The sequence below is a fragment of the Nuphar pumila genome, chromosome 2 (genome assembly GCF_984573655.1).
Source record: "Nuphar pumila chromosome 2, dmNupPumi1.hap1.1, whole genome shotgun sequence".
Lineage (NCBI taxonomy): Eukaryota > Viridiplantae > Streptophyta > Magnoliopsida > Nymphaeales > Nymphaeaceae > Nuphar > Nuphar pumila.
In genome coordinates this window covers 120,988,904-121,016,590 of record NC_143250.1, presented here as the reverse complement: position 1 = coordinate 121,016,590, position 27,687 = coordinate 120,988,904, and the positions used below count along the sequence as shown (strand labels likewise).

At 38.0% G+C, this 27,687-nt stretch overlaps 1 protein-coding gene across 3 annotated transcripts in view; it reads left to right on the top strand.

The window, feature by feature from the left end:
• The window catches only part of LOC149846952 (uncharacterized), a 133,595-nt gene that overhangs the window by 57,485 nt on the left and 48,423 nt on the right, over positions 1-27,687 (top strand). For 2 of the 3 annotated variants that reach the window (XM_089996683.1, XM_089996682.1), the window contains exons 7-8: positions 3,365-3,460; positions 16,626-16,671. In XM_089996683.1, the coding sequence (XP_089852809.1) occupies positions 3,365-3,460; positions 16,626-16,671 (142 nt within the window). The remainder of the gene's footprint in view (positions 1-3,364; positions 3,461-16,625; positions 16,672-27,687) is intronic. The other variant, XM_089996684.1, reaches the window with a different exon arrangement.

The following is a 27,687-nucleotide window of genomic DNA, read 5'->3' as shown; positions in this document are numbered from 1 at the left end:
CAAAATGAGGCCTAATTATATGCGAATTGATGAAATAGAAAATGGAACAGAATAGAAAATAGCATCTAAACATGATTGAGTGGAATAGAACCTCATTAATGAATTGATCCAATGATCAAACATAAGATCTATCATTTCAAATCATGGATGATGATGAAAAAGATGCAAAAACAGAATTAAATCATCTAAAAATGAAATTGAAAGCATTGGGGCATGAATTGAAATCAATTTTGCCCATTGAATGTGAGATTTGATCTATTGAAGATCAAATCCTAATTCTAAATGGCTAGAATGAAAATACACAAAGTAAATAACAATTTGAATGGATCAAAAGGCATAAAAGCAAGATTACTATAGAAATAATGCAAATCTACATTGCTATTTCATGATATTGAAAGGAAATTGCAAGAAAAGAAGAGAAAAGGGGGGTGGGGGTGGGGGCGATTTTTAGTGAAATTAAAAAAAACTAAAAAGAAAAAGAAGAATTAGAAAAGAGGAGAGAGAGGGCCTACCTTGGGCTGGAGGAGGGGCTTCTTCCTTCTTCACTTCAGCCACCAAGCAAGAGCCAAAGAGGAGGAGGAATGCTTGAGAGAGGGAGCCTTTTTCTTCTTGGGAAACTTACAAAATGGGGGTAATTTAGGCAAAGAGGTTTAAGATATTTTTAAGGCCTTAGGGCTGATGTGGCAAAGAGCTCACGTGGGGGGGTGGGGGTGGCGCCAACCCCATGTGGGTAATTTGCCATTTTTCAAATGGGCAAAATTGCCCTTTTGTAAAAATCTTGACATATGGCACCCCCTTAAGGGGGGTGCCCATGTGAGTCTTTTTTTAGTTTTGTAGATGGGCAAAAAGGGTATTTCATTGAAATTTTGACACATGGCATTACCTTGCAAGTGATGTCATGTGGGTTTTTAAAAGCAAAAGGGTTTTTTGAAGGTATATTCAAAATGATTTTGATTTTGATTTTTGAAAATACCAAGTGACGCCCCTTCTTTGAAAATGCATATTTGATTTTTGATTTTTAAAATCATGATGAAAAGTGAAATAAAATATGATAAATAAAAAGGGAATTTTGGAAATAATTGGATTCAAAAATCCAATTTTGATTTACGAAATCCAAATTGGGTAAAAACCGGATCCGGATTGACTTTTGAGAAATTTTTGCAAAAATATTGAATTTGGATTTGAAATTCAAAGATTCTTTTTGAAATTGGGGATAAAAATTGGATTTTGATTTTGAATTTGAAATCCCCAAATTGATTTTGAATAAAAATTTGATTTTGAAACTTGATCCGGATCCATTTTGTTATTTTGAAATCCAATTTGAATTATGAACTGGATCCAGGGTATTTTTCAAAAGATTTTTGCAAAATAATGGATTTGAATTTGAAATCCAAAGATTGATTTTGAAATTAGGATAAAAATTGAATTTTGAAAAGGATCTGGATTCGAGGTTTTGAAAAAGATTGGATCTGGATCTTGATTTGAAGGAAATTGGTTAAAAAATGGGAATCGAACCCTGAATATGGATTTCTGAAGAATTGAAAATGAAAAACCCCAAATTCATAATGAAAATTAGGATTTTGGATTTGGATCCAACTCAGAGAATGAAATTGGATCTTGGATCTGAATCAGAATTCAAGAAGTGAAATTGAATCTCAAATGTTAGATTAATCTGAGTTCAGAAATTGATTCAATTTAACCTTCTGGATGGATCAGAAGGTGGATCCAGACTGAAATGGATTCGAAATGGTTAATCGGATCTTGGATATCTGATGGGATATTTCAGGTTTCAAAGAATGAATTGGACTCTGGATATGGATTTCTGAATGAATCAAATAAAAAATCCAAGCCAGTAATGAAAAGTGGACACCAGATCCATCATTGGATCCACTATCCGAACTGAAATGGATTGGATCTCGGATATTGATAAGATATTAGATGAAGGAATTGATCCAAGTCCGAATTGGGACTTGTTCCAGTTTAGAAAAATGTCAAAAACAGTGTCCTGAAGAAATTTGTATTTTTTTTCGCCCTGCAGGGGTAGAAACACGGTACAAAACTGGTCTGGACTAATTTGAACTGGATATGATTGGAATGAACTGAATCAGAAGCCAATTATACTTAGGTGAACTAAATTCGGAGCTAAAACACTAGCTCAACTAGTTGGGGTTATCTCAATTTGGACTGAATGGAGCTCAAATGAGCTAAAACAAAGGTCTGAGTGACTTTAAACTAGAACTGAGCTATTCGAACTCCCAGTGAACTTAGGTTGGACTCACGGGGATGAGATCTAATGAATTTGACTGACTCGAGGACAGTTTGGTTAAGATTCGATCTAAAATATACTCATTTCGCCTGAAATGAGCTAAAATTAGCTGAAATGAATTGTCACAACTCATTCGTGAGCTCAGTGGAGATAGAAATGATTGACATTCCAACTCTTCTGAACTTAGAATGAGCTTGGCTAAGTCTGACTGATGAAGGGCTAAGGGTGACTCAGGGGTAAAATGATAATTTATTGACAAAACGGGGTATACTGGCCTCTAGACTGGGATAAACCTAGTAATCAGGGTGAAGGATTGTAAACCGATCTCCATGCCCGTGCCTGGTAATCAAAAGTTGAGAATTGATGCGAGTCAGCCCATTCAAGATGTGACGTCCTATAGGAGCATAGTGGGAGCGCTACAATATCTGAGTTTCACTCGTCCAAATATTGCTTATGTAGTTAGCCAAGTGTCACAATTTATGCATGATCCTAGAGAAGAACATATGAAAGCTGTAAAACATATTCTAAGATATATTAAGGGCACACTCAACGATGGTTTGTGATATCTCCCAAACAAATGAGATCCTTTAATTATTTTTGGCTTCATAGTTGCAGATTGGAAGGAGATCCCGATATGAGGAGGTCTATATCAGGCTATTGCGTTTTCTTGGGAAGTAATCTAATATCTTGATGTAGCAAGAAGCAACACATTGTGGCCAGATCAAGTGCATAAGCGGAATATCGTTCCTAATACTTGCATTGAAGACTACACATGTACAAGGAACTACACGCACTTCACTACCTGCATTGACAAGTTTGCTTTATCACATCAAAATTCCTGAATACATGTTTTGTTATCCATTTCCTAACACTTGCAGGACAAAATTTTCACTGTCATGTCTTTCTTTGACCAAGTATTCATGACATGCTTAGAAATGTACTTTCCACATAGTCGTGCTTCTAGATTATTAGAGATGTGATATTAATATATACATATGTACAACATTGATTATCTGAATGTTAATTGAATGAACTATTCTTTCAACACATATATGAACTTGTGGCATGGTTATTGATATGCCTTCACTTTACTTGTAGATGAAAGCCTGGGCAAAGGCACACAACATCAATAGTTCGAAAGACCGCACTTTCAACTCTTTGTCAATTATCCTCTTAGTTGCTTTTCATTTCCAGGTATAGAAGATATTATATGGAATCAAATTACTTTTTTGATTTTTTGCCAAGGTGGAAGTGGATTATGCTTTAACTGGTGTCACTTTAAACTATGGACTGTTGTTTTTGTTTGTTTGTTTTTCTACTGATGCCATCTAGATCAAATGTTTTAGAGTTGTCCATCTTTTTGGTTATCTATGCATTGATTTATGTGACAATTCATTTCTAAAGTTCCACGGTTAAGGTGGTGCAGCTCAACCAATCTAGCTATTTATTGCCAACACATAAAAATCTGTTCAATGGTTTATTGTTCTCATGGAGGAGCTATTATTCTTTTCATATCACGAAACATAAACATGCAGAGCAATGCTAGAAACCAAATTGACATGCAGAGCTTTTACTTACCATGCATCAAGCGTGAATCATTATTTTCTTCTTTCCTATACAAAATTACAAATTGAACATACTTTAATTTTCTTTCCATGAAGGTGGTCAATGTTGGATTGCTGTCCATCTTATTGACTGTTCATGCTATTGGATTTTATTTAATCATGTATCTCCCTACATTACAAAAATCTTCATATTCCTGGCTAGGAAATGGCCATTACTTGTCTTCTTTTTACCTGTCTTGTTTTACAATTGTTCCCCTTTGACCCTTGAATGTGCATGTCTATTATAAGACACTGTACACGGGCATTTATGTCTGTCTTAAGGGGATATTTGTCATCATTTTGTCCCTAGCTGTTTGATGAAAGATTCACTGTGTGATTTCATGTGCAGTTTTAATGTCTATTGATGTCTGTAATCTTTGTACGTGACATATATGTTTGTAGCATTTGTAATTTACTAGGGGTATAATCACAATTCAGCTTATATCCCTGATATGAAAGGTATCTAATAAATGAACCCAATGCGTATTCTATTTCTGATCTATCTCTTGGTTGCTGCACATCCTCTTCTTCTCTAGTTGCTCTAGCTTTTCTCTAGTGAAACTTATTATATGATTTCATAGCACCTAGATCCATAAGATAAGCCATTAATATTTTCCTCTTCTATTAGTATTCTCCTCTCTATTTTGTTATCTTTTTCTGAGTCTTATGCCATGCTTCTCCGCTTCTCTTGTTTTTTTTTGTTTTTTCCATGTATTTTCTTTTTACTTGTCCAAGGGATCTAACCCTTGCAACCTTTTCTTTTTTTTCTCCTGATGATGAGGAAGCACGAGGATCTAGCACTAATTGACCCCATCCTGTAGTGGTAAACCCCAAGAAAGTGGACAGGCCCCACAATGCTGTGCTCCATACCTGTGGCTGGTATTATCCCAGGGAGGAATCAAACACATGACACGTGGAGCCTCCTGACATCCAATTGCTTGCCCTAACCTACTGGGCAATTCCGTTTTGGGCTATCTAAGACCCATCTCTAAGTAAAAGAAAAAGTAAAAAAGGTAGGGGGGGGGGCTTTGGAGTTTACTATTATCATCATCAGCCCTTGCAAACATTAGAAAGATCCCATATTTCTGACATATTGGCAGTCGATGATGTAACGACCCCAACTTATCCTCATGAAAAGTGTTTTTTTTTTAAACAATTGCGGAAACCAAACCCAAGCATTCGGGGCCTCATAGACTTAACAAATACCAAACCACAAGTTATCTTACATTGAATCAACGAAAGAATCACCATCTTTATTAACCAATAAATGAATGTCATAGGACAAAAATAAAATAAAGTATGTAACACAGAGCCACACTGTCAATAAATATCAGAAACAAGTCACGCGATCTCGCAGGCTCCATGTGGCAGTCTCCCCATCACTGAGCTCCTGGTCCTGAAAAACATTTTGAAACAACAGGTAAGAACTAGAGATTCTTTGTACAAATTCCTCTAATAATCCAAGCAGAAAAGAAAGAGCACAAACCAAATTTATGCAAAGACTCAAAGGAATATAACGACAACAATTTCATAATCAATTTACTATTCAAGCATTTAAAAGCAACTATCATGCAATAACAATTTTCATATGAGACAAAATAAGAATGCATTAACTAATGCAAAACAATAACTATGTATGAATAACTTATTAAGATATTATCAAAGTTTTCATTTGCATGCATGTCCCTATTAAATGCACACAATTTTAGTTTCACTTTTCATTCAACCCACAAATACTCAAAACGGGCACAACAATTCTTAAAGTCCAAGTTAGGTTCCTAGTTGTAGCTTAATACACAATTTGTATTTTATTACTGAATTCCACACTTGTTCCTTGATCAATATCAAGAATCAACACCATCCTTCAAAACATTAGAAATCAACATCTAATGTCGGGACATAAGGAAAATCAGCATAAACAGATGTCACTATCTTGGTATACCAATACCAACAATTATGTCTATAACACCACCCACAAGCAAAGTGACTAAAAACTCTCTAAAGCCGTGGCCAGAAGGTGAACCCACATCAGGTTCAGGAGCACAAACATACACATAGTTTTAGTATCCTCGCGGTTTCCATAAAATTGGCATTCAAGATTCTCACTCTTTAGAAGGGACATGTAAGAAGATTAATTTCACTGTTTATCTCTTTTATCTTTTTAACAAAAGTCAAGTTCTATATACAAGAACCGTTTTGCAAATCAACATGCAAAACCCAACACATGACCTGGCCCGCTATCATTTTAACAGTGCAATTAAATTAGAAAGCTAATAATTTCAGAATGAATTTTGCAATGCATAAAAATAAATCTTGGAGCAACACATGCTCCTGTCTCATATGACCTACATTGGTTCACATCTGACCACAAATGCATCTTATGCAAAATCCTTAGTGAACATGCACACACAGTTGTTCAAAATATGTCCACAATGCACATTTGATCACACCACAAAATTGCGCATATAAAACAATTTGCATATGCATATATATAAATGCTTGCAATTCATGATCCATTTTATGCATAAGCTCTCAAACATGCACATGATCATATTCATGCATACAATAAATTTCATAAATTTTCATGTGTATGACATAAGCATTTGCAGCATGATAATTCCATGAATAACATATTCAACAAGGTACTCTGCAACCTAAACGGGCCAAGCTCTAACCAACCAGACCACACCTATGCCATAACACATGCACAAGAACGCTGCCACTGGGCATTGGCTTGCTGCTGGCAGCATGTTTCTACTACAGAAACACACGACCATATGTTGTGGACAGCGAACAGTGTTGCAAAAAAATGTGCAGTACTGTTTTGCCCTACAACAACCCACGTATGCTAAAAAACAACACATTTAACAACATTATAACAATTCATTTGGCCGCATTGAGAACAAATTAGAATTCAGCTTAATCATGACAACATACCGAAAATATTCCAACATAGTGCTAACATAGGTCAACAACCACGATCTTAAGACTGTTTCGATGTCAACCCATATGGCAGCATCAAACAACTTAACGACAACCATATCATAGACAAATCGAGCATGAACAACCTTCTCATGACCCTCACAGAGATCAGTCTTATGAAATCAGGAAATAAACAACAAATTTAATGGAAATCAGCAATATCGGGCATAACCAATTTTTTTGTTTATTTCTTTTCCTGCATAATGGAAATATCTAAATGTTTCTCTCAAATGAATGCATGTTTTTGCTGATTTTTGAAAAAGATGGAATCTCATTTTTTTTTCTTTTTCAAAGTATTAGTTAAAAGAGGTCGGGGTAGGCCTAGGAAGACATGGATGGAGGTGATAGGAAAGGATATGAATGCTTTGAACCTCACCGAGGACATGGCATTGGATAGAAATGATTGGAGGAGAAGGATTCATGTGGAAGACTCAGAATGATTTTCTTTTTTGGTTCATATCGCCGACCCCAATTGTTTTGGGATGAAGGCATAGTTGTTGTTGTTGTAAAGTTTTATTGAAAAGATGTGTTTTAATCAGAGTTTTGCTAGCTATGATTCTAGCATTTACTTTTTCATGATGTCATGTAAAAGCGAAGATTAAATTTTGAATGATATATATATATGTTTAATATAAATTATTTAATAAATATGATATGATAAATGTTGAGAAGTGTAATATGCTAATGTATCTTATGTATTACTATTTGCATGTGCTCTTTTGTGCTACCCTCTCAATGTTGTACATGTATTATTTAATGAGGGTCATTTTTGTATTTGTATAGGAGGTTAGTGGGTCAATAGTTTTTGTCTTCTATTGTAACAAAAGCAGGGTTGTCCCTTTTATGCAGTGTAACTCTTTATTCCAAAGCTAACAAAGTTTCTCTTCTCATCTTCTTTGCTCTCTCTCTCATGGTTGGAATTCTATTGCTTTGATATGGTATCAAAGCATACTCTCAGATATTGTTGGGTTGCTGTTGGTAGCAGTAGCTCTACTCCTGGTAGCTTGTGGTTGTTGGGGTCTAATTTCACATATTGGGTGGAGTTTATGCGAATTGTTATTAAGAGGTACGGATACATTGGGTTCTTGGATTGTAACGCCCCGAAAATCACTGACGTGTAACTTTTTAGGAAATTTTTGAAAGCCTTGTAATCATTCCTTTATCAGAGTGTAAAATAGCAATTCAGCGAAAAATGGTGTTTGAAATAACAAGTCCATGGACTTTGGGCGCATTACGGGTGAACCTTTTCCATTATACAACGGATTTGTAACTCCATAAATTCATTGAAACCAAAAAGATTCAAAACAAGGTTTTGAAGTTTATACGAAAAGTGAGATTTCAAAGAAACCCTTATACCAAGTTATAAAAATGTCCTCACGAGCGAAACATCAAGAAAAGAGTCTTATCTTGACATCGTCACTCTATCATGCCATCACTTGTCGTACCGACCTAATCATCACCTGTACCCATGAAACAGGGTCGCATCGATAAAAATCTGGTAGGTGCATAGATATAACAATTCAGAATAAGACTAACATATATGTTGTTCTTTTCGTGATGTGCAAGTCAAAATAAGTAAAATGAATATGATAACCTTGTTTCGATATTAACTATCCTGAGGGTACGCACAAGAGAAAAATAGAAACAACTGAGACTGTGTGGGGGTTTATTATTTTATGTATTTTGATACCCCGAACAACTAGCTGAGTCCGCTCTTAAGGGGACAACCTATGACTGAGAGAGAATTCCCCAGAGGCCACTTGTTCAAGGGGATGCATTCATCCTTCTGCAGAAGTCATTGAGACCTACCACCTAGGATAATTTTTGGTAGCTCAGTCCCCTAACTCCAATGACTGGGGATATCGAGTCATCCTTCTGCAGAAGTCATTGAGACCTATCCATCAGAGTTTTTGTACCATCTCATCATCTCCCTTGACGGAACTAAAGAGACGAATGGGTATGTCAGATTCTATTTTAACTGAGAACCCATTCTACATGCTCTGGTCTTTCAAACAAACTCGAGCATCTTGCCTGTGAAAGCAATCATCATTATTTATCTGATTTCTCTTTCATCATTGTGCCTTTGCATGCTACGAGGTTACCATAAATATCTCATCCAATCATCGTAGTACTAACATACTGTGTATGTCTCATAGTACCGCTACGATGAGAGGGGTATCAGTTTCTCAGAAAGAAACCCCAACTTTGTTAAAAATTTGCAACTTCCCGTGATCTTGGCTGAGGAGATCCAAGTCATTTTCAGATATCAAACAAAAAGACTGTGCGTGCCTCTTAGGGCTACACAGGTTTGAGGAAAAGACTTGGTTGCGAATGAACAACCGTCAGATATGCGTTTATTGCTTTTTGAAACAATGACAACAACTACGCCTTCATCCCAAAACAATTGGGGTCAGTGATATGAACCAAAAAAGAAATTCATTTTGGGTCTTCCACATGAATCCTTTTCCTCCAATCATTTCTATCCAACGCCATGTCCTCGGTGAGGTTCAAAGCATTCATATCCTTTCCTATCATCTCCATCCAAGTCTTCCTAGGCCTACCCCGACCTCTTTTAACTAATATATTTTCCCATTTCTCCAACCTTCTAACTGGAGCATCATTAGGCCTTCGCCGAATATGTCCAAACCACCGTAAACGATTCTCTCGCATCTTATTTTCAATGGGTGCAACACCTACCTTCTTACGTATCTCTTCGTTCCGAATCTTATCTTTTATTGTATTTCCACACATCCATCTAAGCATCCGCATCTCAGCTACACTCATTTTTTGAATATGATGTCTCTTGGCAGCCCAACATTCCGTACCATAAAGTAAAGCGGGTCTAATAGTCGTCCTATAAAACTTTCCCTTCAACCGCAATGGCATTCTACGATCGCACAGCACTCCAGTAGCACTTTTCCATTTCATCCACCCAACCTTTATCCTATGATTTACATCTCCATCAATTTCTCCATACTTCAAAAATCAGAATCTCGCATGAAATTTCCTTTTTCTTTAAAGACTTGGCGGGCATGCACAATTCTGCGTCTTTAAAAGCAGGTGTAATGCAAGGTAGGCAGGAGCACGCAAAACTGCGTACCTTACAAGGTTATATATATATAACCTTTGTACATTATAGCGCGGTGGCTATGTAAATGACATAAAGCAAAACTCGATGTGCAAAACCACACATCGAGCTAAATAAAAGCGTAAGCGATGCACGATGTACATAACCGTACATTGGCTAAATAAATTGCGTAAGCAGTGCACGGTATACGAAATCTTACATCGACCAAATAAATTGCGTAAGCAGTTCATGATGTACGAAACCGTACATTGGCCAAATAAATTGCATAAGCAGTAGGCTGCGCACGTAACAACGTGACGTCAAAGTAAATGACATAAATTTAAATGGACAAGGATACGCAAAACTGCGTCCTTAAATAATATATATATATATATATATATATATATATATATATATATATATATATATATATATATATATATATATATATATATATATATATATATATATATATGTTAGAAGTGTTTTGCCATTGTCCTCGTATGCAACTTTTCACTGCCTCAGAGATTGTCAGACTCGCTGACGATTCCGAGCATAGGTTTTAAATGGCTCGTGTCTTGGTGTGCATGTCGAGTCCGTTGAGCTGACGAGGTGTGCTAAAGTATTCATCGTACTGTGAAAATAAGAACAAGGGAATTCCTTTTTGAAATTACGCATTTGTGCCAGGTTTGTGTCGCAGGGGTCGAACCCGACCTTGATTCGGGCCGACTGGCTGAGCCGAGTTTGGCTCGGCTGAGCCCGACTGGCCACAGGCGGGGAGGGGTCGAGTTGGGATCAGTAAAGACCGAGCTTAACTCGGTCGAGTGGGTTGGGCAGGCCACAACCGAGCCAGACTCGGTTGGACCCCCAACCGAGTCGGGCTCATTTCCGATCGCCTGAGGACTGACTGAAATAGAAAAAGGGGAAGGGGGTGGGCTCGGGTGGCAGCCGAGCCTAGCCCCATCCCTGGATGGGACTGAGCTTAGGCTCGGTCCTCTTGAGACCGCGGACCGGGCTGGGCTCAGTCTGGTTGCTGAGCCCGACCCTGTTATTGAACAGGACCGAGCTTAGGCTCGGTCCTCTAAGATAGAGGACCGGGCTGGGCTTGGTCCTGCTGGAGTACTGAACGGGCTGGGCTGTGCTCGGTTCAGACCGAGCCCAGCTAGAGGAGGTAAGGGGCGTCACCCCTGCCTGTTGACCGAGAAGGGGAGGAGGCAAGGGGCTTCACCCTTGCCTGTTGACCGGAAAAAGAGGAAATGGGGTAGAGTTCTACCCCAATTTGAACTCTACCTCATCCTTATTTTTTTTTAAAGTTGTTTTTAAACTTTAAATTCAAAGTATTTTTAACATTGCCATGGATGGATTTCGGATCCAGATTTGGATCCAAGATTCAAATCCATGTGGATCCAACATGGACCAAATCCTAGTCAATATGGGTCCAGATCCATATTAACTTAGATCAAATGGAGCAGATCCGGTTCGATCCAATCCAGAAATGGTAAAAATAGAGACGGGTCATTTTTGAAAAACGTGATTTTTGGGCCAAATGTAACCCGAATTCAGATAAAATAAAGTACCAATGTTCTCAGAATTACGAGACGCATCTAACAGTATACTTACCTGATTTTTGCCTTCGAATTTTGCCTGAATTTAACCTAAATTTTGCTCGAATTTAAAGATTAAAAATGAAAATTTTCTTAAATAATAATTCTCTCAATTGAGAATCGTTTACGGTGGTTTGGACATATTCATCGACGACCTAATGATGCTCTAGTTAGAAGGATGGAGAAATGGGAAAATATATTAGTTAAAAGAGGTCGGGGTAGGCCTAAGAAGACTTGGATGAAGATGATAGGAAATGATATGAATGCTTTGAACCTCATCGAGGACATGGCATTGGATAAAAATGATTGGAGGAGAAGGATTCATGTTGAAGACCCAGAATGATTTTCTTTTTTGGTTCATATCGCCGACCCCAATTGTTTTGGGATGAAGGCATAGTTGTTGTTGTAATAATTCTCTCAACTAGGTATTGTTAGTGGGCTCTGGGCCACGCCCAGACCCAACTGACGTCACCTATATTTAAAGATATTTTCCCACGATTTTTATCATTTTCATTATATACTTAGCCAAAATTTCATAATTTTTGAAGTTATAAATCATGCAAAAACACACGATATTACAATCCAAGGTGGCTTAACCATATTTAGGAGATTTTTAATATTTTATGGAATTTATGTCTGGGTTTAATGAGGGCTTCGTATGCCTTTGTGAACATCAAATCATATGAAATGAAAAATAGTCTCTCTCTCTAAGTTTCACCCTCTTCTTCTCTCTCTGGTTACTTGACCTCTTGTAGGTCTTGTGAAGCTTAGTTCAGGACATCGGGTACTGCCAAAGGTCTAGCCAAGTTCGTGTTCCCAAGCTCGCAGTGCTGGTGTGTTCCAGCCACCCCAAGCCTTCCCTGGCGTTGTGGATCCCATCCAGCGTGTTCAAACCCTTTTGGGAAGCCTTTATGTGGTCCCTGAGTTCTGTGTAGGTCTAAGTCCCTTTTCCTAATCACCCAAACCTAGTTAAACCCGTGGTAACCCAGTGTAGCCTACCTAAACCCTACAGTTTCTGGAAAACCCGTCAAACTTTGAAAAATCCCTTAGCCCAGACCGTAGGCAGTCTGGTCCTAATTTTTGGACCTAAGGTGCTTTATAGTGTCCTTAGTCAACCCTCTAATTTTCAGGATTTATTGAGTCCCTAGTGTCGAGATCTAAATTTTACAAACTGGACTGCCTGACATATAACCTTCCTTTCCCTGTCCTGTCTCAAATAATCCAGCCACTTTAAAAATTTGTATCTCCTTGTTCCTTGTCCCTGAAATTTGAACTGAACCTACCTTAAGGTGTCTGGAACCATCCCACCAAATTTGGGTTTTTTCTGTTGCACCAATTGCGAGAACTGATTTTTCTGCCAGACCCTATCTGTACCCTGCCACCCTGTCTACCCGAGTTGACCTATTTTAGACTTACCCCTTCCTGTGTTCGAACCGTTTGAACCCCTCTCCCCAAGCATGCATCACTGGTCTAGTGGAGGTCTTGGAGACATGAGCTCCATCCATTGCCATTACCGCAAAAGTTTTGGGCACATGATGAATTCTTGCCTTGTGCTCAAGAAGAAGAAAGGTGGAGTGGTGACCATCTTTATTGAGGAAGAATGCTTCAAAACTAAGATTGGCCCATCAGATGTTAGCAACATTGGTTCTCAGATTGAAATATCTTCTATTCAGAGTCCTACTGAGCTTGAGAGTAGTACTCAATAGTTATTGGAGCAGGTGCATCAACAAATTCAACTCCAACTTCTTGCGCAGTCTGTCATTTATTGCGGCCCGCTCGGATAGACCGGATGGCTAGTCTGTAATGACCCCAACTCCGACCTGTTAAAAAGTAGCATTTTTTTTTTGAAAACAATTGCGAAAACATTTTCAGAGACTCGGGGCCTTACAGTCGTAATCACATCCACAACTACAAGGGATCTTACACTACCATCACGTAAAGCAAACCAACTTTATTCAATCAAATTTATAATGTCTAGAGACCAAGAATATGAGCATAAATAACAATCACAATAATAAAAATAATAAATCTCAAAAGTGGAGCCCCTCTGTTCAAACTGAAAAATATCTAATAGTTATGTAGCTCTCATAGCTCCCTGAAATAACAAATCCCATCATTGAGTCTCAACAACTGTGAAAAACACAAGAAGTAAGGTGTCAGAATGCGAGATCCTGCATACGAATTCTTCTATCAATTCAAATAAGTAGAAAGAACATAAATTAGATTCAAGCAATTTTTTTAGAGGAAATGTAACAACTATCTCATGTTGCAACTGATCATTTATGCATTCTAAGAATAAAAATTATGTACCAGAAGATATAACGTGATATCAACCAATAAAATTGCATGATCTAATGCAGAACAATAAAATGCATGGATTCAATGCACATGCATGAATAACTTATTAAGTTATTATCAGAGTTTTCTTTCTGTATGCATGTCCCTATTTAATGCACACATATATTTATGTTGTTCGACCAACCGAACCCAGCCGACCCAGTCGGCTGGGCTTGTCAGGCCCATCAACTACTCCGGGTCGGCAACACCCTGTCAGAAAATTTTAAACCTTCCTGTTTGTTTGTTTGTTTTTTCATTTGCATGCGGGTTGGCCCATTGTAAAAAAAAATATTTTTGTGTTGTTAAATCTGCCCAGCCAACATTGGTTCGGTTGGGCTTGATATACATTAATTCTGCCAGGTACGTTACCCTGATATATGCTGGCCAACCAATATTCACATCACAACAGATTTTTGCTGAGCAGCCGAGACACGACAGGGTATAGAACACACAAACCGAGTGCTAAAGAAGAAAAATTAGTCTCACATGGATATTATGCACAAATAAGAAACAGCATGAACATCTTGTTGCATGCACAGTGATCATTTGCATGCAAGTCTATCAACAAAACATAATAAATACAAGGAGTTATCAGTATCCCTTCTAACAGTTTCTCATGTACCTGGATTAGTTTCACACATTTCAGCACCCTTAGCTAATCTTGTAGTGCAAGCTTACAGATTCCAAGTTTACATCTACATATAGGGTTTTTTTTTAAACTAAGGGCTGAATGGAGCAGATCCTGCCTAACAGTCCTGCTAAGCTTCTGACAGATCTGGTTTGGAGTCTGTCATGGGTTAAAGGTCACCCTGACCGAAAACACCCCTTATATATATATTCCATTTTATAAAAAAACTAGACACGAAACCAATAGCACCTAGTTGCAGATTTGTCCAGATTGGACAGCAGGTGTGCTGGGATCCTGTACTAGGAAGGATCAAACATGTCCAAATCTGTCTGAATATTTCATGGACAGATCTGTCCAGGTATATATATATGTGTGTGTGTGTGAAATATGCACATAAATATGAAATAAGACACATCATTCTATGGATATTGCTTCCCAAATTCGAAATACCACTAGATCACCATGTATATGTCGGTTTTCCCTATTTTTAAATACGAAAAACCGAACCAGATTCATGATCTTTTTATAAAATAGCGCTTAAATCATATTTAAGCTCTTTTTCCCTATTCAAATCGAAATGGATGAACCCGTACAATTTTTTTTTGACGCTTGAAAAAGAGGATCGGAGAGCTTCGAAGCTTCGGAGAGGACGATGGCTTCTCCCTCCTTATTCCCTTCTCTTTACCTTCTTTTCCTCTATTCCCTTCTCTCTCTCTAGTTCACACCCCCCCCCCCTCTTCTTTTTTTCCCACTTTAATTAAGAAGAGGCCCTATAGGTGACGCCCCTTTAGGGTTTCTCATTTGGGAGCTGGAGAAAAAGTTACTTTTCCTACTTTTTCTCTAACTCCCTCCTTTTAAGTAACTTTTTCAAACCTCAAAAATTTTCACTTACCTTCTTTTACTTTTACTTGCCTTTTTCTCTCCTTGTTTTCAGGTTAAAGTAGATTCTTCTAGAGGCTTACCATAAAGCAACTTTTGAAATTCAGAATTAATTTATATTTAATATTAATTTAATTATTTATTAATAAATAATTATCCAAAAGCTTTCAGAGGGTACCTTATCCCTCTGGGGCCATTTTTAATTTTAATTTGAATATAAAAATGAATTTAAAGCTATATTATCATTGGGTATGGGTTTGGATCTTGATCCGGATCCAAGATCCAAATCCATATCCAAACCCTAATTGGGTCCTGGACTGGATCAACTCCAGATTAATATAGGTCTTGGACGGAGTCTAGATCCATATTAACTTGGATCAAATACATTGGGTCCAGCCCGATCCAAATTCGGACCCAGCCCGTCAAAGCGGTTCCTTTTTGAAAAAAAAAAGATTTTCGGGCCAACCGTAGCTCGGATTGCGTAAAGTAAAATATCATTGGACTCGAGATTCTGAGACGCATTCAACGACATATACTTTGAATTTCGCTTCTGAAATTCGCCTGAATTTTGCTCGAAATTTGCGTGAATTTAAAGGTCGAAAATAAGATTTTTTTGTACCTTTTAATTGGCTCGTTTAGACCTTGTCGATGAGACCTGGGTCGATTCCAGACTCAAAGGACATAGGCCTATTATCGAGGTTTACCCTATTTTTCTTCTATACTTAGCCAAATTTTCGAAAAACTCTATTTCAACTAAGTGTGAGAATACATGATATTATATAGTCATGGGATCCCCAAATTCGTCCAAGGTGATTACAGCAGATGGATAGTTCAATGACAGTCCTAGGGTGCTAAGCGCTTCTCGTGCCTGGGCACGCGTAATGGGAGGGGCCAGCGTGCTGGGCTTACACTACTGTTAACACAACACACACAAGAAGGGGGAAAATATTACATACGATCGAAGAGAGGTTTCTTCTAGCCTAAGGCTAGGTGTACAAGTGATTTACGTGGGCGTGCAAGCCCTGATTACAAGGCTCAATTTAGCCCGTAGGTGCTTAACGCAATAACGAGCACACACATGAACATTAAAGGGAAACACATACGAGGTATGGTGGATTTTCTTGTGTATGGTGGATTTGTGAATGGAAAGTTCTCATTTCACCATCTTTTTGTTTAAAACTCTCCTCCCACTTTCTTTTATTAGTACTTTTTCTAGAAAAGAAGGTAGCAACTAAGGTTATTTTTCCTTGTGATGCAGACTCGAACACCACCAATTTTTCCTCCTTTTTCTGTCTTATTAAAAGGTCAGCATATAATTTCTTCATATTGGAATGTTTTGCTTAGTCCATACATTGAATATGTTATGCTATTCACTGTAGAGAGCTTTCTTTTCGTATGTACATTTAGTTCTACATCATCAATTGCCTTTTTTGCTGATTATTCCTTTTTATATATTTTTAATAATTTGTGCTGCTCATTTATTTCTTCTGGTCTTTATTTATCTTCTATTCATCTATTGGTATTATGTTGACTTGGTCAGTTTTGTTGATACATAATTCTTCAGCATGATCTAAATCTGCTGATCAAAATTTTATTGAGTAAATATAGAAGGCTTGAACATCCTGCCTTGATTATATGAATTTTCTTAGTTGCATGTTTTTTTACAAGGTTCACACCCTTTGCCATTCATTTGAATTGCCATGTGCATTGTTGATACAAGGATGCTCTCTCTCTCTCTCTCATTTGTTTTCTTTTTATACAATAATTGTTTGATGCATTGGAAACTTGGAGTACAAATAAAGTTAATCTATTTGCACACCTATTCTCATGGTTTTGGCTAGATGTCAGTTGGGTTTGAAATGATCAGCTTCACTTTTGAGCAGGGATAAGTTCAAATCACTGCGACAACACTTATAGGCCACAATCAGAAAATCACAATAGGAAAGGGCTATCTAACAGGGTTACACAAACTTTGTATTGGAACGACCAAGTTGTAACAGGGTTACATAAGCATGTGTTTTATGTTATTAAGGCAACAGTCATGTAACCAAGTAAATAGATATCCCAAGGCTTAACTTCATTGCCTGTTATCAAACTCATTAGCACATAAATTATTTCATCCAATATTTGCTCTCAGTTAAGCATTGTGCAAGTTAAGCAATTGCAACATGTACATTTCAAGATCGGAAACCAAGATCGAAAGCAAAAATCTAAGTGAACGACTATTTATCTGTTTGTCATAGAGTGACTATGATCCTGTAGCACTGATTTGACTATGAGCAATGCTAGCATAAGTGCAACAGAAAATAAAATTAAATTTTTGAACAGGGGTGACCTAGTCGGAATTGATTAGAAAGTGATGGATTAAGAATTGGACCTATATGTCCTGTATACCTAATTGGACCCTCCACGACAATTTTTTTGCCTGCTCCTGTAGAGATGGGACTGATTGTGGGTCTCGGTTGCATATCAGATCCACATGAGCTTTATCATCCGACTTGTTAAAAAAGCTAAACTATCTACATCATTCAAAACGTGAAGAAGAGGTTGTTTAGATTCTACTAGAATTGGTTGGTAGCCATGTAGTTGGAGGTGGTGGAGCAGATGCTGCTGATCACACTGTTGGTGCTAAGGACAAAAACAGGGGTATATGACATGAGAAGAGGGATGGGAAGAGTCGGATTGAGTCTCACCAAAGGGAGCTGCCTCTGATATGTACATGGTGAGTGCGCTGCAAAACCAGGTAGCACCAATATGGATATTTGAATAATATACATATTGTGCTTGAAGAGTCAACACAACCATGCATACAGGCAATTATGCAAGAGAGAGAGAGAGAGAGAGAGAGAGAGAGAGAGAGAGAGAGAGAGAGAGAGAGCACAATGAACTCTAGCTCTCTTCTTCTTTTTGTCAAATGCAACTTTTGAAGGACTCAATGTTAAAATGTATCTCCAAAACCATTGTTGTAAGTACAAATATATATACTTATATACATAGAGATACATATACATATATATATTATATGTATACGTATCTCTCTCTATATAAGTATATATATTTATATACATATTTTATTTTCTACCCGAAAAGGGTATTCTTGTAATTTCCTATCTTGCGCATATTCTATTTGGAATATGTTGTAATTTCCCTCTTTATTTTTTGTATTTCTTTTTTTCTTATTTTTATTTTTTCCTTTCTTTTCATAAAGGTGCATTGGGGGTCCCCCAATAGAGTCGCACCGTTGGGGGCTCCCCAACAACTCCTTTGGGAGCCCCCCTTTGCACCTCTTTGCTTTTGTATAAATAGGGGTGTTCCTTCTTGTTATTCCTCAAGCTTGAGAGTCTCAAGCATTTGCTCTTTTCTATAAAATACTTGCCTTAGTGCAAGTTTGCTACTTTTACGCTTTTTGCGTATTTTGTTCAAGTGTTGTGTGAGTGCCTTCGTGCACATCTTCTGTTGAGATTAAGAGGTGGCTTGAGCAGATAAAAACTCAGTTTGAATCTATTGTCAAGATTGTTCGCACTGATAATGCTCTTGAGTTTAAATCAAAAGTTCTGTTACAATTTTACCAAGATCATGGCATTCAACCCCAAACTTCCTATGCCTATTCATCTCAACAAAATGGGGTGGCTAAGCGAAAACATCGGCACCTGCTTGATGTTGCCCGGACCATTATGATTCAATCCAATGTTCCTGCGTTATATTGGGGTGATGCGATTACCACTGCTTGTTATCTGATCAACCGCATGCCTTCATCTTCTGTGGGTGATCAAATTCCATTACATATCCTAAAACCTAATGCCCGACTCTTCTCTTTCTCACCAAAAATATTTGGATGTGTTTGTTTTGTACACAAACTTGGCCTTGACCGTGATAAATTATCTGCTCAAGCTACAAAATGCATATTTATAGGTTATCCAAAAAATCAAAAGGGATATCGATGCTATGATCCTATTTCTCGTCGAGAGTAAGTCAGTGTGGATGTATCTTTCTTGGAATCCACTCCATATTTCTCTAGTACCGGTTCCCCGCTGCAGGTTGATCCAGCTGACTCTTTTCCATTACCTATACCTCCTTTTCCTTTGAAATTTGTGCCCTCATTACCGAACCAAACTTCATCCTCTTCACGATTTAATAATCCTCCATTAGTATATGTGCGTAGAGCTCCACCTCCGCCAGTGCCTCCATCATCTTCTTCTCCTGAGGTAAGTACTACTGACAATAGTGATATTCATGATGATGATAACAGGCCTATCACTCTACGCAAGGGGACACGACAATGTACCTTATATCTCATATCTCATTTTGTCTCTGATGTCAGAATTGGAAATCAGATGAAAACTTTTATTTCAGCCTTATCTGCTGAAACGATTCCTCTGAACTATCAATAGGCAGAGCTAGATAACCGCTGGAAGCTGGCTATGCAAGAAGAAATGGATGCTTTAGTGTCTCAGCATACATGGGATCTAGTTGATTCCCCAGTAGATGCTGACATTGTTGGACCCAAATGGGTATATACAAAAAAGTACAAATCAGATGGTTCTATTGAAAGGTACAATGCCAGATTAGTAGCAAAAGGATATACTCAGACATATGGTATTGATTTCTTTGAAACCTTTTCTCCTGTTGCACGGATGGGCACCATTCGTCTTGTTCTCTCAGTAGTTATTCATCATGGTTGGAGCTTATGTCAATTAGATGTGAAAAATGCATTTCTATATGGGGATCTATCTGAGATAGTTTACATGCAACAACCTCCAGGATTCGAGGTTGAGGGGAAGTGTCAGAAGGTGTGTAGATTAAGAAAGGCGATTTATGGCTTGAAACAAAGTCCTTGTGCATGGTTTCAAAAGTTGTTTGAAGTAATGTCAAGCTTTGACTTTAATCGATCAGCAGCAGATCATACACTTTTTATAAAGAAAACTAGCTCTGGCATAGTTGTTATGGTGGTATATGTGGATGACATCATTCTTACAGGAGATGATGTGAAAGCTATTGAAGCCACAAAGGCTCATCTTCAAAAACACTTTGTTACAAAAGATCTTGGTTCACTCAGGTATTTTCTGGGTATAGAAGTTGCTAGGAGCCGTGAAGGGATGGTGTTGTCTCAACGGAAGTATGTTCTTGACTTATTAAAGGAAACGAGCATGTTGGGAGCTAAACCAGCAAATATTCCCATGGACCATAAAGTTCAGTTGTTTGAAGGGTCAAAACCGGTTGATAGCAAAAGCTATCCCTCACTAGTGTAATGAAATTTGCGGAAGAATCCAAGAATGCTAAAGCTTTCACTATGTCCCACACGGACAAATGCAACAAGCACAAGAGAGGAAATCCACTAAGGGATATACGAAGGGCCTTATAAAAAGGCTACACACATGAAAAATAATATCACTATTATTGAAGAGGAGCTCTCAAGAGCAATACAACATACAAGGGGGGTTCCCCCTATTTATAAGAAAAAGAGACCAAAGGGGCTCCCAATAGAGTCGTTGGGAGCCCCCAACGGTCACAATTGTGACCGTTGGGGGCCCCAACGACTCCATTGTGGGGCCCCTTTTCGGTATCCAAAAATACATTTAAAAAACAAAAAACAAAAAATAAAAAATAGTGAAATAAAAGAAATAAAACAAGTACCCCTATTGGGTACTTGTGAAAAGACCATAATACCCCTATCGGGTATTATGGTGAATATACATCTATATTTATATATATAGATGTATTATTACATATTATTACATATGTTTTAACACCCCCCTCAAACTTTACGGGGGAAGGACCGGAAGTTTGCCAAGAAGGAACAAGAAGTGAGGAGCAGGCAGGGCTTTGGTAAAGAAATCTGCAAGTTGATATTCTGAAGTGACATATGACAGTGTAACTGTCCCACGAAGATATTCATCTCGTACATAATGACAGTCCATTTCAATATGTTTAGTCCTCTCATGAAAGGTGTGGTTGCTGGCAATGTAGATGGCACTTTTGTTGTCGCAACAAAGCTTCGAAGCACTGGTAATTTCGACTCCCATATCTTGAAGAAGACTTCGAAGCCACACAAGCTCCATTGTAGTAGTTTCCATAGCCCTGTATTCTGCTTCAGTAGAAGACAATGAGACTTTCTGCTGTTTCTTGCACCTCCAAGCAATTAGCGAATCTCCTAGGAAAACACAAAAGCCAATAGTTGAGATTCGATCATTTGAGTTTCCTCCCCAGTCAGCATCAGTATAAGCCAGTAAGTCTAAGGAAGAGAGTGATGATAGGAATAGCCCTTTAGTCAAAGTATTTTTGATGTATCGAATGATCCGGAGCACAGCACTCATATGCACAGATGTAGGAGCATGCTGAAATTAGGGGTGGCAATCGGGTCGGGTTGGCGGGTCAGCATACCTCAACCCGAACCCGACCCGTTTATTAAACGGGTCAGCTGTGTCAAACACGAACCCGACCCGTTTAATAAACGGGTAACCCGACACGACCCGCCAACCCATTTAATAAATGGGTTGGGTCGGGTAAACGGGTTTTCAGGTTCGCGGGTCAGGTTGGTGGGTCGGGTTGGCGGGTTGACGGATCGGGTTGGCAGGTCGTGTCAGAAATTGCCACCCCTAGCTGAAATTGGCTTGCAGAGTGCACAGCATGAGCAATATCCAGCCTGGTGATAGTCAGATAGGTGAGGGAGCCTATGAGTTGCCTGTAGGGCGTAGGATCATCCAGCAGAACTCCATCCTCCAGTCGTAGTTTAGCATTGATAACCTCGGGAGTCTCCACCTTTTTGTCATCTGAAATCCCAGATTTGGAACATATGTCTGCAGCAAGCTTCATATGTGACAATATATACCCTCGAGGAGAGTATGCTACTTCTATACCAAGAAAGTACCTGAGAAAACCCAGATCAGACATATCAAAATTATGTTTTAACATATTTTTAACATTAAGAATACCACTTTCATCATTGCCAGTGATGATCATATCATCAACATAAAGCAGTAGGATGATGATACTATTACCTGCACGTTTAACAAAAAGAGCAGTGTCAGTATAACATGAACGAAATCCCAATTTTAACATGATAGTACTAAATTTATCATACCAAGCCTTAGGGGCTTGTTTAAAACCATATAAAGCTTTTAATAACTGAAGAGTTTGACCTTGGTTAACATTAATTCCCGGCGGAGGGTCCATATATACTTCTTTATTCAACTGACCATTAAGAAAGGCATTTTTAACATCTAATTGAAATATAGGCCATTTCTTAGATGATGCTACCGCTATTAGAGTTCTAACGCTTGTCATGTGAGCCACGGGTGCAAAAGTCTCCTCATAATCGATGCCATATTCTTGTGAATATCCCTTAGCAACTAATCTAGCTTTATAACGTTCTAGGGAACCATCACTTTTTGTTTTGACTTTGTAGAGCCATCGACATCCTATAGCTTTTTTATTTTGAGGAAGATGAACTATTTCCCAAGTTTTAGCCTTATTTAAAGCATCTAGTGCAACTTTCATTGCTTCAACCCAATGAGGAATATTTTTTGCTTGATTATAGTGGGAAGGTTCATAGTAAGAATGCAAGGCAATTAGACAAGCTCTATATTTAGGTGAGAGAGTTTCATATGAGACAAACCTATTTGGTGGAATGGATTCTCTAGAAGAACACCTAAGAGAGGTTTCTTCTAGGGGTTCATTAAGTCGCAATATATTTTCTAAAGCACTAATAGGTTGTGCTTCCTCACGCCGAGTGTATACTTGGAGATTGTCACCATTAGTTGGTGATACACCATTATCATGAGTATTTTCTAAACATTCCGGATGACTCAAAAGATCATCTTTTGAGTCTTCTAAAAGATCATTGATAAACATATAATCAATTTCATTTGGTTTTTCCAAAATTTCAAATCCATTTTCATCTTCTAAAAAGGTCACATTTTTGGAGACAAATAATTTATTGTTCTTATAGTCAAAGCATCTATAGCCCTTTTGATTTTCACCATATCCTAAAAATACGCATTCTATTGCTTTAGGTGACAATTTATCTCTTTTATGCAAAAGAACAAAGCATTTACACCCAAAAATACGAAGACGATTGTAGTCGGGTGTCATATTGAAAAGTTTTTCATAAGGAGAGATATTGTTCAATTTTGAAGATGACATCCTATTGATTAAATAGGTGGAGGTTAACACGGCTTCGGCCCAAAAACTTTTAGGAATATTTTTAGAAATGAGTAAGGATCTAGTGGTTTCTAAAATATGTCTATGTTTTCTCTCCGCTAGACCGTTTTGTTGAGGAGTTCTTGGGCAAGATTTTTGATGACAAATGACATGTTGTTTTAGATATGATTGAAAATCATTTGATAAGTATTCTCCACCCGAATCGGATCTAAGAATGGATATTTGACTTTGAAATTGATTTTGAACTTTTGCATGAAATTCTTTGAAGAAGTTAAAAACTTCCGATTTAAAGTTAAGAAAATAAATCCATACATATCTAGTATAATCATCAATAAAAGTAACATAATACGAATAACCACCTTTGGATAGAACCGGAGATGGTCCCCATACATCGGAATGCACCAATTCAAAAGGTCTTGTTGTCACAAAGGGTTAATAGGAAAATGAGTAGACTTCATTTTTCAAAAAATGCAATCTTTGCAATTGATATCTTTTTCTTTACAAAACTTGTTTCTAAAAGGAAAAAGATACATTTTAGAGTAACTTGGATGTCCAAGCCTTTTATGCCAAGTTTCAATATTTTTGTCTTGGACATAAGTACAAAATGAGGTATTTGGAAGTGTTAAGTTATCCATAAAATAAAGGTCTCCCTTCCTATGGCCTTGCCCAATCCGCTTCTCGGACCGGAGATCCTGCACAAAGCACCCTTGGGATGAGAAAGATATTTCACATCCATGGTCGGCTATTTGAGAAACGGAAAAGAGGTTAAGATTTAATTTAGGAACTATTCTAACTTTTGGAACAAGAAAATTTTGAATATTTTTAGAATCAAGAGTTCCAATACCATTTATTTTGAGAAAAGTTCCATCGGCCGTAGAGACACAAGATAATTTTGAATTGGTGTGCACATTGGTTAATGCATTTTCATGAGGAGTCATGTGAAAAGAGGCTCCGGAATCTAAAATCCAAGAGTACGTACCGGGAGGTGATGATGAGGCAATGGCGGCACCGGAGGTGGAAGAAGTGACCTTTAGAATTTGTTGGAGAGCCAAGGAGATTTGTCCAAGAGTATCTTTGAGATCCCCGTTCTTGCCGTCATCTTCTTTGGTGGTGGATTCTTCAACGGAAGCCACCTTTGGCTTGAATGCCCCATTTAGCTTTGGGCAAACGGGTTTAATATGTCCTGGCTCATAACAATGATGACATATAATCATTTTTCTTCCACCACTCCCTTGCTTACCAAAATGAGGTGGTTTGTATGTTTTAACATGATTGCCGGGTTTAGATACGACAAGAACTTCCTCTATGCTTTTACCCATGCTATGCCTAGTCTCTTCTTGAGTAATCTCGGCAATAGCCTCTTCTAAGGGAGGAAACGTAGATCTATGGAGAAGTGAGGATCTCACTTGTTCAAATTCGGGACGAAGCCCAAATAAAAATTGAAACAATCTATCTTGTTCCATTTGTTTTTGTCTTAGTACCACATCCTCCATAGCCACCCATTTAGGCTCTAAAAGAGCCAATTCATCCCACAAAGGATTTAGAGCACTATAATAATCTTGTATGCTCATGTCACCTTGTTTTGTGGTTCTTACTTTTTCTTGCAAAAAATAAGCTCTTGCAAGATCCTTTTGGATAAACATACCCTTCATAAAAAACCAAGCTTCATTTGCTCGGCGGAATTTTGCAATATTTGCACATACCTTGAGTTCGACATTATTCATAAACCATGCTAGGATTTTTGCATGGTTGCTCTCCCAATCTTCCATTTGGTGATTATAATCTTTAATGGCCTTGAGACGAGCATCGCCTTCAAGTGCTTTCTCTTGATCTCCTTCCATCTTTGTGAGCTTAAGTTGGGGTTCCAGAACGGTTCCCATTACATAACCCCAAAGCTTCTTTGCCTTTGAGATTATTCTCCATTGCGGATGCCCACATCATGTAATTTTTTCCATTGAGTTTGAATGATAGATCGATCTTGACTTCCATTGCTACACAATGAAGATGTGAAAAAGAAAGGAAGTAGAGAGAGACACGATTTTACCTTAGAAGATCGTATGGCTCTGATACCATGTAATGAAATATGCGGAAGAATCCAAGAATGCTAAAGCATTCACTATGTCCCACACGGACAAGTGCAACAAGCACAAGAGAGGAAATCCACTAAGGGATATACGAAGGGCCTTATAAAAAGGCTACACACATGAAAAATAATATCACTATTATTGAAGAGGAGCTCTCAAGAGCAATACAACATACAAGGGGGGTTCCCCCTATTTATAAGAAAAGGAGACCAAAGGGGCTCCCAATAGAGTCGTTGGGAGCCCCCAACGGTCACAATTGTGACCGTTGGGGGCCCCAACGACTCCATTGTGGGGCCCCTTTTCGGTATCCAAAAATACATTTCAAAAACAAAAAACAAAAAATAAAAAATAGTGAAATAAAAGAAATAAAACAAGTACCCCCTATTGGGTACTTGTGAAAAGACCATAATACCCCTATCGGGTATTATGGTGAATATACATCTATATTTATATATATATATAGATGTATTATTACATATTATTACATATGTTTTAACAACTAGTAGGGAAGCTACTGTATGTAACTGTGACCAGACCGGATATTGCTTTAGCAGTAAGCAAAGTTAGCCAGTTTATGGACAAACCAACTGAGGTACACTGGAATGCAGCTATAATGATTCTCAGGTATTTAAAATCTTCTCCTGGAAAAGGGTTATTGTTCAGGAAAGGTGGAACTCTGGAGATAGTGGCCTATTCTGATGTTGACTATGCAGGATCTGTAGTAGATAGAAAATCTACCACAGGATTCTGTGTGTTTCTGGGAGACAACCTGATTTCATGGAGAAGTAAGAAGCAAAATGTGGTTTCTAGATCGAGTGCAGAATCAGAATATAGGGCTATGGCCCAAACAACTGTTGAATTGATGTGGGTTCGTATTGTTCTTCATGATCTTCAGCTGAAAGTTTCCTCTCCTATGACCATGATGTGTGATAACAAGGCTGCCACATATATAGCGAACAATCCTGTCTTTCATGAGAGAACAAAGCACATTGAGCTTGATTGCCACTATATAAGAGATATGGTTCAAGCTGGTCATATCACTACCAAATATCTAAAGTCGGAGGACCAAGTTGCGAATATGTTTACAAAGCCTCTTGCTAGACCAAATTTCTCAAAATGTTGTGACAAGCTGAGCATGATTGATATCTATGCTCTAGCTTGAGGGGGAGTGTTGAGATTAAGAGGTTTTAAGTTTTCCTAGACTAGAGGTTATTTGATATTTAAGTTTAATGAGGGACTTATGTGTAATTTCTCTCTTTGGCCTCTTTCTATTTAACAGAGATTAACCCTAATCAAACTTAACGAGTTATCTTATTTTGCAGCCGTCTCTCTCTCTCTCTGCCTAGGTTCCTGCGCATCTCATCTAAACTTCTACATCTTCTATAAAGTATTCGTGCTTGTATGCGTATTGTCTCTTCGTAGACATTTTCACATGGTATCATAGCAAGGTTGGTGATAGAGGATCGTGGGATTCTTCTTTTTTGAATACCTCGAAAAACGTGCCTTCGGATCTTTGAAGTTTGAAGTGGTGGATCTTGCTTCTCAAATATTTTAGAGGAATCTTGTGTAAGTTAGAATTTGAAATCTTGTGTTGATACATTTTTTCTCTCTTCCTCTTTACTCCTTAATGAGTGAAAAAGAGTCTCATTTTGCTCTTGGCTTCAAATTAAATGGGTCCAACTATCACGTTTGGGCCGGGAACATGGAGGCTCACATAAAAGGGAAGGGGCTATGGGGTTATGTGCAAGGCACAATTCCTGAACCGGAACCCAAAATAAGCGTGAGAAACGGAAGTGAAATTAAGATTCTTAAGGAAGATGAAAGAATCAAAGCCCTTGAAGAGTATTCAAAGAAGCACGATGAATGAGAAATGAAAAATTTCAAGATTCTCTCTTGGTTTTTCTCATCCGTTGAAACTAAGATTGATGCCAACATTATTAAGTTCATAAAAGCATCGGAGGCTTGGCATTATCTTGAGAAAATGTATACGTCAAGGGATCTATCTCATAAGTATTACCTTCAAAAGAAGGCTCTCTCTCTTACTCAAGGTGAAATGACTATTAGGGAATATTTTGC